The sequence below is a fragment of the Chroicocephalus ridibundus genome, unplaced genomic scaffold (genome assembly GCF_963924245.1).
Source record: "Chroicocephalus ridibundus unplaced genomic scaffold, bChrRid1.1 SCAFFOLD_530, whole genome shotgun sequence".
NCBI lineage: Eukaryota > Metazoa > Chordata > Aves > Charadriiformes > Laridae > Chroicocephalus > Chroicocephalus ridibundus.
In genome coordinates this window covers 1-12,375 of record NW_026961180.1, presented here as the reverse complement: position 1 = coordinate 12,375, position 12,375 = coordinate 1, and the positions used below count along the sequence as shown (strand labels likewise).

At 64.7% G+C, this 12,375-nt stretch overlaps 1 protein-coding gene across 1 annotated transcript in view; it reads right to left on the bottom strand.

Moving 5' to 3' along the window:
• LOC134509118 (retinal guanylyl cyclase 1-like) overlaps window positions 1–10,876 on the bottom strand; it is a 47,244-nt gene extending 36,368 nt beyond the window's left edge. The window contains 6 exon segments of the mRNA XM_063321597.1: window positions 2,080–2,176; window positions 2,329–2,413; window positions 4,037–4,391; window positions 5,940–6,241; window positions 8,299–8,908; window positions 9,020–10,876. Of these exon segments, the coding sequence (XP_063177667.1) occupies window positions 2,080–2,176; window positions 2,329–2,413; window positions 4,037–4,391; window positions 5,940–6,241; window positions 8,299–8,908; window positions 9,020–10,876 (3,306 nt within the window).
• Window positions 10,877–12,375: the final 1,499 nt, after the last annotated feature.

Sequence of the window (12,375 nt, the reverse complement as noted above, 5' to 3'; positions counted from 1 at the left end):
CCATGGGGACCCACCAGCCCATGGGTCTTCTCACAGGGTAGATCTGGGACCTGAGACACACCTCAGGCCATGGGCATGTGTCACCCATGGGGACACACATCACCCACGGGGACACACGTCACCCACGGGGACACACGTCATCCATGGGGACACACGTCACCCATGGGGACCCACCAGCCCGTGGATCTTCTCCCAGGGTAGATCTGGGACCTGGGACACACCTCAGGCCATGGGGACGTGTCACCCATGGGGACACATCACTCACGGGGACACACGTCACCCATGGGGACACAAATCATCCATGGGGACACACGTCACCCATGGGGACCCACCAGCCCATGGGTCTTCTCCCAGGGTAGAGGCGGGACCTGGGACACACCTCAGGCCATGGGGACGTGTCACCCATAGGGACAATAGGGACACACACCACCCATGGGGACATGTCACCCATCAGGACACACGTCACCCACGGGGACACGTCATCCATGGGGACCCATGTCACCCATGGGGACACGCCACCCATGGGGACACACGTCAGCCATGGGGACCCACCAGCCCATGGGTCTTCTCCCAGGGTGGAGCTGGGACCTGGGACACACCTCAGGCCATGGGGACGTGTCATCCCTGGAGACACGTGTCACCCATGGGGACACGTCGCCCGTCAGGACACACGTCACCCATGGGGACACACGTCACCCATGGGGACCCACCAGCCCGTGGATCTTCTCCCAGGGTGGAGCTGGGACCTGGGACACACCTCAGGCCATGGGCACGTGTCACCCACGGGGACACACCACCCACGGGGACACACGTCACCCATGGGGACACATGTCAGCCATGGGGACCCACCAGCCCGTGGGTCTTCTCCCAGGGTAGAGGCGGGACCTGGGACACACCTCAGGCCATGGGGACGTGTCACCCCTGGAGACATGTGTCACCCATGGGGACACGTCGCCCATCAGGACACACATCACCCCTGGGGACACATCACCCACGGGGACACAAATCATCCATGGGGACACACGTCACCCATGGGGACCCACCAGCCCGTGGATCTTCTCCCAGGGTAGAGGCGGGACCTGGGACACACCTCAGGCCATGGGGACGTGTCACCCATAGGGACAATAGGGACACACACCACCCATGGGGACATGTCACCCATCAGGACACACGTCACCCACGGGGACACGTCATCCATGGGGACCCATGTCACCCATGGGGACACACGTCACCCATGGGGACCCACCAGCCCATGGATCTTCTCCCAGGGTGGAGCTGGGACCTGGGACACACCTCAGGCCATGAGCACATGTCACCCATGGGGACACACACCACCCACGGGGACACACGTCACCCATGGGAACCCACCAGCCCATGGATCTTCTCCCAGGGTAGAGCTGGGACCTGGGACACACCTCAGGCCATGGGGACGTGTCACCCCTGGAGACATGTGTCACCCATGGGGACATGTCGCCCATTAGGACACATGTCACCCATGGGGACACATCACCCACGGGGACACACGTCACCCATGGGGACACGTCACCCATGGGGACACACATCATCCATGGGGCCCCACCAGCCCGTGGATCTTCTCCCAGGGTGGAGCTGGGACCTGGGACACACCTCAGGCCATGGGCACATGTCACCCATGGGGACACACACCACCCACGGGGACGCACGTCACCCATGGGGACACGTTGCCCATCAGGACACACGTCACCCATGGAGACACGTCACCCATGGGGACCCACCAGCCCATGGATCTTCTCCCAGGGTAGAGCTGGGACCCACCTCAGGCCATGGGGACGTGTCACCCCTGGAAACACGTGTCACCCATGGGGACACGTCGCCCATCAGGACACACACCACCCATGGGGGGGACACACATCACCCCTGGGGTCCCACCAGCCCACGCTTCTCCTCCCAAGGCCGAGGCTGACCACGGCACAGGCCCCAGGATCTCCTTCCCAGCCACCTCGGGGACCACCAAGTCCCCGAGCCAAGGCGGCCACCACCAGCCAGGGTCGCGTGTGTGTCCCCCCCGTCCCCGTCCCCGTCCCCGTCCCCGTCCCTCACCCGCCTGCTGCTCTGGGTGTTGATGAAGGTCAAGTCGTCCATGGTGAGGATGATCTTGTTGGGTCCCTTCATCAGCTGGGCCTGCTGGACGCGGCGCCTGCAGGGAGGGGACACGGAAGCCGCTGAGGTGGCTCCTCAGGGGACCCTCGCCCTTCCCCCCACCCCCCAGATCTGTCGTCGTCCTCGTCCCGTGTCCCACCTTCCAGCCCCCCCACGCCCCACGGCGCCCCGTGAGGTGGTGGCACCCACCTGATGAAGCAGGCGAGGGCGGCCCCGGCCGCGATGAGGGCGGAGATGAGGAGGAACATGAGGAGGACGAAGGTGGCGTCCACCCCTGGGGAGGAGAGAGGAAGGGGGTGAAGGGGTGGCGTGGACCGGAGGAGCCACCCAGGGCGGGGTGCCGCGGTCCCCGCCGATTCCGTGGCCACCTATGGCTGCTTGTGGCCGTGGAGGCCCACCATGGTCACCTATGGTCAGTCCTGGCCACCTATGGCTGCTTATGGTGATGGAGGCCCACCATGGTCACCTGTGGCCATCTATGGTCAGTCCTGGCCACCTATGGCTGCTTCTGGCCATGGAGGCCCACCATGGTCACCTACGGTCAGCCATGGCCACCTATGGCTGCTTATGGCCATGGAGGCTCACCATGGTCACCTACAGTCAGTCCTGGCCACCTATGGTGATGGATGCCCACCATGGTCACCTGTGGCCATCTATGGTCAGTCCTGGCCACCTATGGCTGCTTACGGCCATGGAGGCCCACCATGGTCACCTACGGTCACCTATGGCTACCTATGGTGATGGAGGCCCACCATGGTCACCTGCGGCCATCTATGGTCAGTCTTGACCACCTATGGCAACCTATGGCCATGAATGACTGTAGGTGACCATGGTGGGCATCCATGGCCACCTGTGGCTGCTTATGGTGATGGAGGCCCACCATGGTCACCTATGGTCAGCCATGGCCACCTATGGCTGCTTACGGCAATGGAGGCCCACCATGGTCACCTACGGTCAGCCATGGCCACCTATGGCTACCTATGGTGATGGAGGCCCACCATGGTCACCTGTGGCCATCTAGGAGGGATGGATGGATGGATGGATGGATGGAGGCCCACCAGGGATGGAGGGATGGAGGGATGGATGGAGGGATAGATGGAGGGATGGAGGGATGGAGGGATGGAGGGATGGAGGCCCACCAGGGATAGAGGGATGGGGGGATGGAGGGATGGAGGGATGGATGGAGGAAGGGATGGAGGGATAGATGGATGGAGGGATGGAGGGATGGAGGGATGGATGGATGGATGGAGGGATGGATGGAGGGATGGATGGAGGGACGGAGGGATGGAGGCCCACCAGGGATGGATGGATGGATGGAGGAAGGGATGGAGGGATGGAGGAAGGGATAGAGGGATGGATGGAGGCCCACCAGGGATGGAGGGAGGGATGGACGGAGGGATGGAGGGATGGATGGAGAGAGGGATGGAGGGATGGAGGGATGGAGGGATGGATGGAGGGATGGATGGAGGGATAGATGGATGGAGGGATGGAGGGATGGATGGATGGATGGAGGCCCACCAGGGATGGAGGGATGGAGGAATGGATGGATGGATGGAGGAATGGATGGAGGGATGGAGGAAGGGATGGAGGGATGGACGGAGGCCCACCAGGGATAGAGGGATGGAGGGATGGAGGGATGGATGGATGGAGGCCCACCAGGGATGGAGGGAGGGATGGACGGAGGGATGGAGGGATGGATGGAGAGAGGGATGGAGGGATGGATGGAGGCCCACCAGGGATGGAGGGAGGGATGGACGGAGGGATGGGTGGGTGGATGGGTGGCCATCCCAGCTACGCCTACGGGTCCTGCTGCTCACGCACGTGGTGGCCGGACCGACGGACAGAGGTGGTGGCAGGGGAGGGGGTGGGGGGAAGGTCCGCGGCGTTGTCCCCTCACCCCCGTTGCAGATGGAGCCCGACTCAAACCAGCAGCCGGCGTCGGTGCCGGGACTGGAACCGTGTGGCCAGTGGACGCTGTAACCGCGGTAGCCCAAGCCCTTGGTGCCCGGCTCCAAGCCGTAGACGGGCCACAACCGGTCGCTTTTGCCGTCCGTGTCCAAGACCACGTAAGGGACGGTGACGTCCCCATCCTGGGTGACGGAGAAGGCCTGGCAGAAGCCCTCCATCCGGAAGTCGCGGGCGTGGTCGGCCACGCTGGTGCCCATCACCCAACGGCCCGTTCTCCGGGTGGCCTCCACCGCCTCGGCCAAGAAGTAGATGGAGTTGTAGATGGTGGCGAAGAGGGGGTGGACCTGGCGGGGGGGGAGGGGGGGGGTTGGGGGGGGGGGGGAAGAGGAGGTGTCAAGGTGGGGCACCACCAGCAGCTCCAGGGGGCTCCTTGGAGGTGCCTCCAAACCCCGTGGAGGTGCCTCCGACCCCTGGAGGTGACCCCAACCCCATGGAGATGCCTCCAACCCCTTGGAGATGCTTCCTAACCCCCATGAGGTGCCTCCAACCCCTGGAGGCACCTCCCAACCCCCTGGAGATGCCTCCAACCCCTTGGAGGTGACCCCAACCCCATGAAGATGCTTCCCAACCCCATGGAGATGCTTCCCAACCCCTATGGAGGTGCCTCCCAACCCCTATGGAGGCACCTCCCAACCCCCTGGAGATGTCTCCAACCCCCTGGAGATGCCTCCAACCCCTTGGAGATGCCTCCCAACCCCCTGTAGATGCCTCCAACCCCCTGGAGATGCCTCCAACCCCTTGGAGGTGCCTCCAACCCCCATGGAGGTGCCTCCCAACCCCCTGGAGATGCCTCCAACCCCTTGGAGGTGCCTCCCAACCCCCTGGAGATGCCTCCCAACCCCATGGAGATGCCTCCAACCCCTTGGAGGTGCCTCCCAACCTCCATGGAGGTGCCCCCAACCCCATGGAGATGCTTCCCAACCCCTATGGAGGCACCTCCCAACCCCCTGGAGATGCCTCCAACCCCATGGAGATGCCTCCAACCCCTTGGAGGTGCCTCCCACCCCCATGGAGGTGCCTCCCACCCCCATGGAGATGCCTCCCACCCCCATGGAGGTGCCTCCCAACTCCATGGAGATGCCTCCAACCCCCTGGAGATGCCTCCACCCCCTTGGAGGTGCCTCCCACACCCATGGAGGTGCCTCCCAACCCCCTGGAGATGCCTCCAACCCCTTGGAGATGCCTCCCAACCCCCTGGAGATGCCTCCAACCCCTTGGAGATGCTTCCCAACCCCCTGGAGATGCCTCCAACCCCTTGGAGGTGCCTCCCAACCCCCTGGAGATGCCTCCAACCCCTTGGAGATGCCTCCCAACCCCCTGGAGATGCCTCCAGCCCCTTGCAGTTGCTTCCAACCCCCATGGAGGTGCCTCCAACCCCCTGGAGATGTCTCCAGCCCCCTGGAGATGCCTCCAACCCCTTGGAGGTGCCTCCCAACCCCATGGAGGTGCCTCCCAACCCCATGGAGATGCCTCCAACTCCTTGGAGATGCCTCCAACCCCCTGGAGATGCCTCCAGCCCCTTGGAGGTGCCTCCCACACCCATGGAGGTGCCTCCCTACCCTATGGAGATGCCTCCAACCCCCATGGAGGTGACCCCAACCCCATGGAGATGCTTCCCAACCCCTATGGAGGCGCCTCCCAACGCCATGGGAGTACCTCCCAACGCCCATGAGGTGCCCCCAACCCCCTGGAAATGCCTCCCAACCCCATGGAGATGCCTCCAACCCCTTGGAGATGCCTCCAACCCCCTGGAGATGCCTCCAGCCCCTTGGAGGTGCCTCCCAACCCCCTGGAGATGCCTCCAACCCCCTGGAGATGCCTCCCAAGCCCACCTGTGCGGGGTCGATGTACGCGGGGATCTCGTAGGCCTCCTTGGCCTGTTGCAGGGCCTCCTGGAAGGTGACCTCGGGCGAGTCGATGGTGACGGTGAGGACAGCGTCGTAGGCCAGGCGCAGCTTGGTGTTGTTGGCCAGGACGGGGTAGGGCACGCGGTGGTAGGGCAGGGGGAAGGTGAGGGCGTCGTAGGGGATGAAGACGTAGGTGCCGTCGGTCATGCCCATGTCCTCGGCCTTCTCCAGGAGCAGCCGTTGCTCCTCACCGCCCAGCAGCACCGAGTGCATGCACATCACCACCACTGCCGGGGGGGCGGGGCGGGGGGGGGACACACACGACACGGGCGCGTCACGGTGGGGACAACCCCGTCCACCTCCACCACCCCGCGCCTGCCGGACCTCCTCGGCCAACCCGCAGCTGGCCGGCGGGTGGACCTTCTCCATCCGGGCCCAGCCCGCTCCTGTCTCCACCCAGCCACCTCCAGCCTTTCTTCGCCGCCTCGGTCTCCGTCCATCCTTCCTCTGTCCAGCCATGGCCACCATCTCCATCCATCCATCCGTGACCACCATCTCCATCCCTCCATGGCCACCACCTCCATCCATCCATGGCCACCATCTCCGTCCATCCCTCCATGCCCACCATCTCCACCCGTCCTTCCTCTCCCATCTCCATCCATCCATCCATGGCCACCATCTCCATCCATCCATGGCCACCATCTCCATCCATCCTTCCTCTCCCATCTCCACCCATCCATCCGTGGCCACCATCTCCATACTTCCATGGCCACCATCTCCATCCATCCATCCATGGCCACCATCTCCACCCATCCTTCCTCTCCCATCTCCATCCATCCATCCATGGCCACCATCTCCATCCATCCATGGCCACCATCTCCATCCATCCTTCCTCTCCCATCTCCACCCATCCATCCATGGCCACCATCTCCATCCATCCATGGCCACCATCTCCATCCATCCATCCATGGCCACCATCTCCACCCATCCTTCCTCTCCCATCTCCATCCATCCATCCATGGCCACCATCTCCATCCATCCATGGCCACCATCTCCATCCATCCTTCCTCTCCCATCTCCACCCATCCATCCGTGGCCACCATCTCCATACTTCCATGGCCACCATCTCCATCCATCCATCCATGGCCACCATCTCCACCCATCCTTCCTCTCCCATCTCCATCCATCCATCCATGGCCATCATCTCCATCCATCCATGGCCACCATCTCCATCTATCCGTGGCCACCATCTCCGTCCATCCATCCGTGACCACCATCTCCATCCCTCCATGGCCACCACCTCCATCCATCCATGGCCACCATCTCCATCCATCCATCCATGGCCACCATCTCCATCTATCCGTGGCCACCATCTCCATCCATCCATCCGTGACCACCATCTCCATCCACCCTTCCTCCTTCCTCCATCCCTCCTTGCCCACCAGCTCCACCCATCCTTCCTCTCCCATCTCCATCCATCCATCCATGGCCACCGTCTCCATCTATCCGTGGCCACCATCTCCATCCATCCATGGCCACCATCTCCGTCCATCCCTCCATGCCCACCATCTCCACCCATCCTTCCTCTCCCATCTCCATCCATCCATCCATGGCCACCGTCTCCATCTATCCGTGGCCACCATCTCCATCCATCCATCCGTGACCATCATCTCCATCCCTCCATGGCCACCACCTCCATCCATCCATGGCCACCACCTCCATCCATCCATCCATGGCCACCATCTCCATCTATCCGTGGCCACCATCTCCATCCATCCATCCGTGACCACCATCTCCATCCCTCCATGGCCACCACCTCCATCCATCCATGGCCACCATCTCCATCCATCCATCCATGACCACCGTCTCCATCCATCCTTCCTCTCCCATCTCCACCCATCCATCCATGGCCACCATCTCCATCCCTCCATGGCCACCACCTCCATCCATCCATGGCCACCATCTCCATCCATCCATCCATGGCCACCATCTCCATCCACCCTTCCTCCTTCCTCCATCCCTCCTTGCCCACCAGCTCCACCCATCCTTCCTCTCCCATCTCCATCCATCCATCCATGGCCACCATCTCCATCTATCCGTGGCCACCATCTCCATCCCTCCATGGCCACCACCTCCATCCATCCATGGCCACCATCTCTGTCCATCCCTCTATGCCCACCATCTCCACCCATCCTTCCTCTCCCATCTCCATCCATCCATCCATGGCCACCGTCTCCGTCCATCCGTGGCCACCATCTCCGTCCATCCTCCATCCCTCCACGGCCACCACCTCCACCCGTCCCTTCCCCTCCCACCTCCATCCCTCCGGCCCCACCCCCGTTACCTCGGACGCCGTCAGCCCTCTGCACCCTCCTCAGAGCCTCCCGGGCCTCTTCCTCCTCCGTCCCGACGGTGGTGACCACGGTGACGGGCAGACCCCGAGCCCGGAGCTCCTGGGCCAAACCCTGCCCCACTTCGCGCCAGAGGTCCTGTGGGGCGGAGAGCACGGCCACGTGGGCCCACCGGAAGAAACGGAGGACGGAATGAAGCACCCCGGCGGGTTCCGGCATGGGGGTCACCAAGGTGTCCAACCCTTCCCCGTCTCCCAAACAAGCCCAAGAGACCAAAGGCTTGTTCCAAGCGGCCGTCAGTAGCCCGGCTGCCCCACAGGTAGCCGGATTGAGGGGTCCCACCAAAGCGGTGGCGTAACGCTCGGCGTTGAGGAGTCCCGTCACCCCCTGGGGGGTGCGACAAGCCTCGGCCAACACCACGGCGTCCCACCAGTAACCTTCGTTGAGGGTGGGGTCCCGGTTGAGCCGGGTGACGGCCAAACGAGAGGCCACCTCGGGCAAAGCCCGGGCCAGGAGGGGGTCGCAGGTCCAAGGCCCCATCACCCCCACCTTGAAGGTGGCCCCTTGGGTGGGGGGGGGGTGGAGGAGGAGGAGGAGGAGGAGGGGAAGGAGGAGGAGGAAGAGGAGGTGGGGAGGCCACCGGGGGTGGTGGGAGAGGCGGAGGAGGAAGGTGGTGGGGACGGCGCCGCGGCGGGAGGGGACGGTGGGGGAGACGCCACCCCCGTGGGAGGTGCCATCGGGGGAGATGCCACTGCTTTGGGTGACACCGTGGGTGTGGGAGATGCCACCACCGCGGGAGGTGCCACCACTGCGGGAGGTGCCACCACCGTGGGAGACGCCACCACCGAGGGAGACGCCATCGTGGGAGACGCCATCGTGGGAGATGCCACCGCTTTGGGTGACACCGTGGGTGTGGGAGATGCCACCACCGTGGGAGGTGCCACCACTGGAGACGCCACCACTGTGGGAGATGCCACCACCGTGGGAGGTGCCACCACTGCGGGAGGTGCCACCACCATGGGAGGTGCCATCATGGGAGATGCCACTGCTTTGGGTGACACCGTGGCTGTGGGAGGTGCCACCACCACGGGAGGTGCCACCACTGGAGATGCCACCACCGAGGGAAGCGCCATCGTGGGAGATGCCACCGCTTTGGGTGACACCGTGGCTGTGGGAGATGCCACCACCGTGGGAGGTGCCACCACTGGAGATGCCACCACTGTGGGAGATGCCATCATGGGAGATGCCACCGTGGGAGGTGCCATCGTGGGAGATGCCACTGCTTTGGGGGACACCGTGGCTGTGGGAGGTGCCACCACCCTGGGAGATGCCACCACTGGAGATGCCACCACTGTGGGAGGTGCCATCGTGGGAGATGCCATCACAGGAGGTGCCATCGTGGGAGACGCCACTGCTTTGGGTGACACCGTGGCTGTGGGAGATGCCACCACCGTAGGAGATGCCATCATGGGAGATGCCACCGTGGGAGGTGCCATCGTGGGAGATGCCACTGCTTTGGGGGACACTGTGGCTGTGGGAGGTGCCACCACCATGGGAGGTGCCACCACCATGGGAGGTGCCATCGTGGGAGATGCCACTGCTTTGGGTGACACCGTGGCTGTGGGAGATGCCACCACTGTGGGAGGTGCCATCATGGGAGATGCCACTGCTTTGGGTGACACCGTGGCTGTGGGAGGTGCCACCACTGGAGATGCCACCACTGAAGATGCCACTGTGAGAGGTGCCGTCGTGGGAGACGCCGCTGGTTGGGGTGACACCACGGCTGCGGGAGGTGTCACCAAGGCGGGAGATGTCACTGTTCTGGGAGATGCCACCACCACGGGATGTGCTACCGGCGTGGGAGATGCCACCAGCCTGGGAGGTGGCGTTAAGGGAGGTGCCACCATCAGAGGAGTTGCCGTCACGGGAGATGCCACCGCTGTGGGAGACGCCACCACCATGGGAGATGCCACCACCGGGAGAGACGCTGTCATGGGAGATGCCACCACCATGGGAGATGCCACCACCGTGGGAGATGTCACTCTTCTGGGCGATGCCACCACCATGGGAGATGCCACCACCAGGAGAGACGCTGTCATGGGAGATGCCACCGCTGTGGGAGATGCCACCACTGGGGGAGGCGGTGTCATGGGAGATGCCACCACCATGGGAGATGTCACTCTTCTGGGCGATGCCATCACCGTGGGAGATGCCACCACTGGGAGAGATGCCACCACCATGGGAGATGCCACCACTGGGGGAGATGCCGTCGTGGGAGATGCCACCGCCATGGGACGTGTCACTCTTCTGGGCGATGCCACCACCACGGGAGATGCCACCACCATGGGTGCTACTGTCACGGGAGACGTCCCCACCGTGGGAGACGTCACGGCGGGTGATGCCACCGTGGGAGACGTCACGGCGGGTGATGCCACCACGGGGGACGTCGTGGCGGGAGATGCCACCACAGCAAAAGTCATCGCGGGAGACGCCACCGGGGAAGGTGCCACCGGGGGCCATGTCCCCAGGGGTGCCACCGCCGGGGAAGAAGAAGCCACCGCGGGACCTCATGGTCGGGCGGGGGTTGGGGGACGGGGTTGGGTTTTTTATGGGGGGGGTGGGGGGGGGTGGGGGGGGGGTGTCCTCAGGCCCTGGGGGGCCGCGGCGGGAGGCGCGGAGGGGCCGCCGTGGGGCGCGGAGATGCCACCATGGTGAGGTGAGGACTTGGGGGTCCGAAGGGTCGAGGGGGGGGGGTCAGCACCTGTGAGAGAAAGAGGGGGGGGGGGTGGGTTAGAATTGGGGGGGCGGGGGCGGGGGGGGGGGGGGGGGGTCCCAGACACCCAGATCCTTGGCGGGGGGGGGGGGGGCAGATATATGGGTCCCTGGGTGTGGGGGGGTCCCAGACACCGAGGTTTTGGGGAGGGGGGGTCCCTGACACCCAGGTCCTTGCGGGGGGGGCCCCAGATATATGGGTCCTTGGGTGGGGGGGTCCCGACACTGAGGTTTTGGGGTGGGGGGTCCCAGACACCCAGATCTTTTTGGGGGGGGGGGCCCAGATATATGGGTCCTTGGGTGGGGGGGTCCCGGACACCGAGGTTTCGGGGTGGGGGGGGTCCCAGGACACCCAGATCTTTTGGGGGGGGGGGCAGATATATGGGTCCTTAGGTGGGGGGGTCCCAGACACTGAGGTTTTGGGGTGGGGGGGGTCCCTGACACCCGGGGTCCCTGGGTGGGGGGGTCCCAGATGCCGAGGTTTTTGGGGTGGGGGGGGGGTTCCCACACGTAGCTTTTGGGGTGGGGGGGGTCCCAGATATATGGGTCCTTGGGTGGGGGGGTCCCAGACACTGAGGTTTTGGGGGCGGGGGGGTCCCAGACACGTAAGTTTTGGGGTCGGGGGGGGGTCCCAGACACCCAGGTCCTTGGGTGGGGGGGTCCCAGATGCTGAGGTTTTGAGGTGGGGGGGGTCCCAAATATATGGGTCCCTGGGTGGGGGGGTCACAGACACCGAGGTTTTGGGGTGGGGGGGGTCCAGACATGTAAGTTTTGGGGTTGGGGGGGGTCCCAGACCCCCAGGTCCTTGGGGGGGGGGCCCCCAGATATATGGGTCCCTGGGTGGGGGGGTCCCAGACACCGAGGTTTTGGGGTGGGGGGGGTCCCTGACATGTAAGTTTTGGGGTGGGGGGGGTCCCAGACCCCCAGGTCCTTGGGTGGGGGGGCCCCACACGTAGGTTTTGGGGTGGGGGGGTCCCTGATATATGGGTCCCTGGGTGGGGGGGGGGGTCCCTGGCACCCAGGTCCTTGCGGGGGGGGGGGCCCCAGATATATGGGTCCTGGGTGGGGGGGGGGGTCCCGGACACCCGCGGTTTTGGGGTGGGGGGTGGGGGGTCCCACACGTAGGTTTCGGGGTGGGGGGGGTCCCCCGATTTATGGGTCCTTGGGGGGGGGGGGGGGGGGGGGGGGGGGGGGGGGGGGGGGGGGGGGGGGGGGGGGGGGGGGGGTCCCGGACACCTGGGTCCCCCGAAAGGGGGGGTGGGGGGGGGGTGGAAGGAGCCGGCCCAGATCCTCCCCCC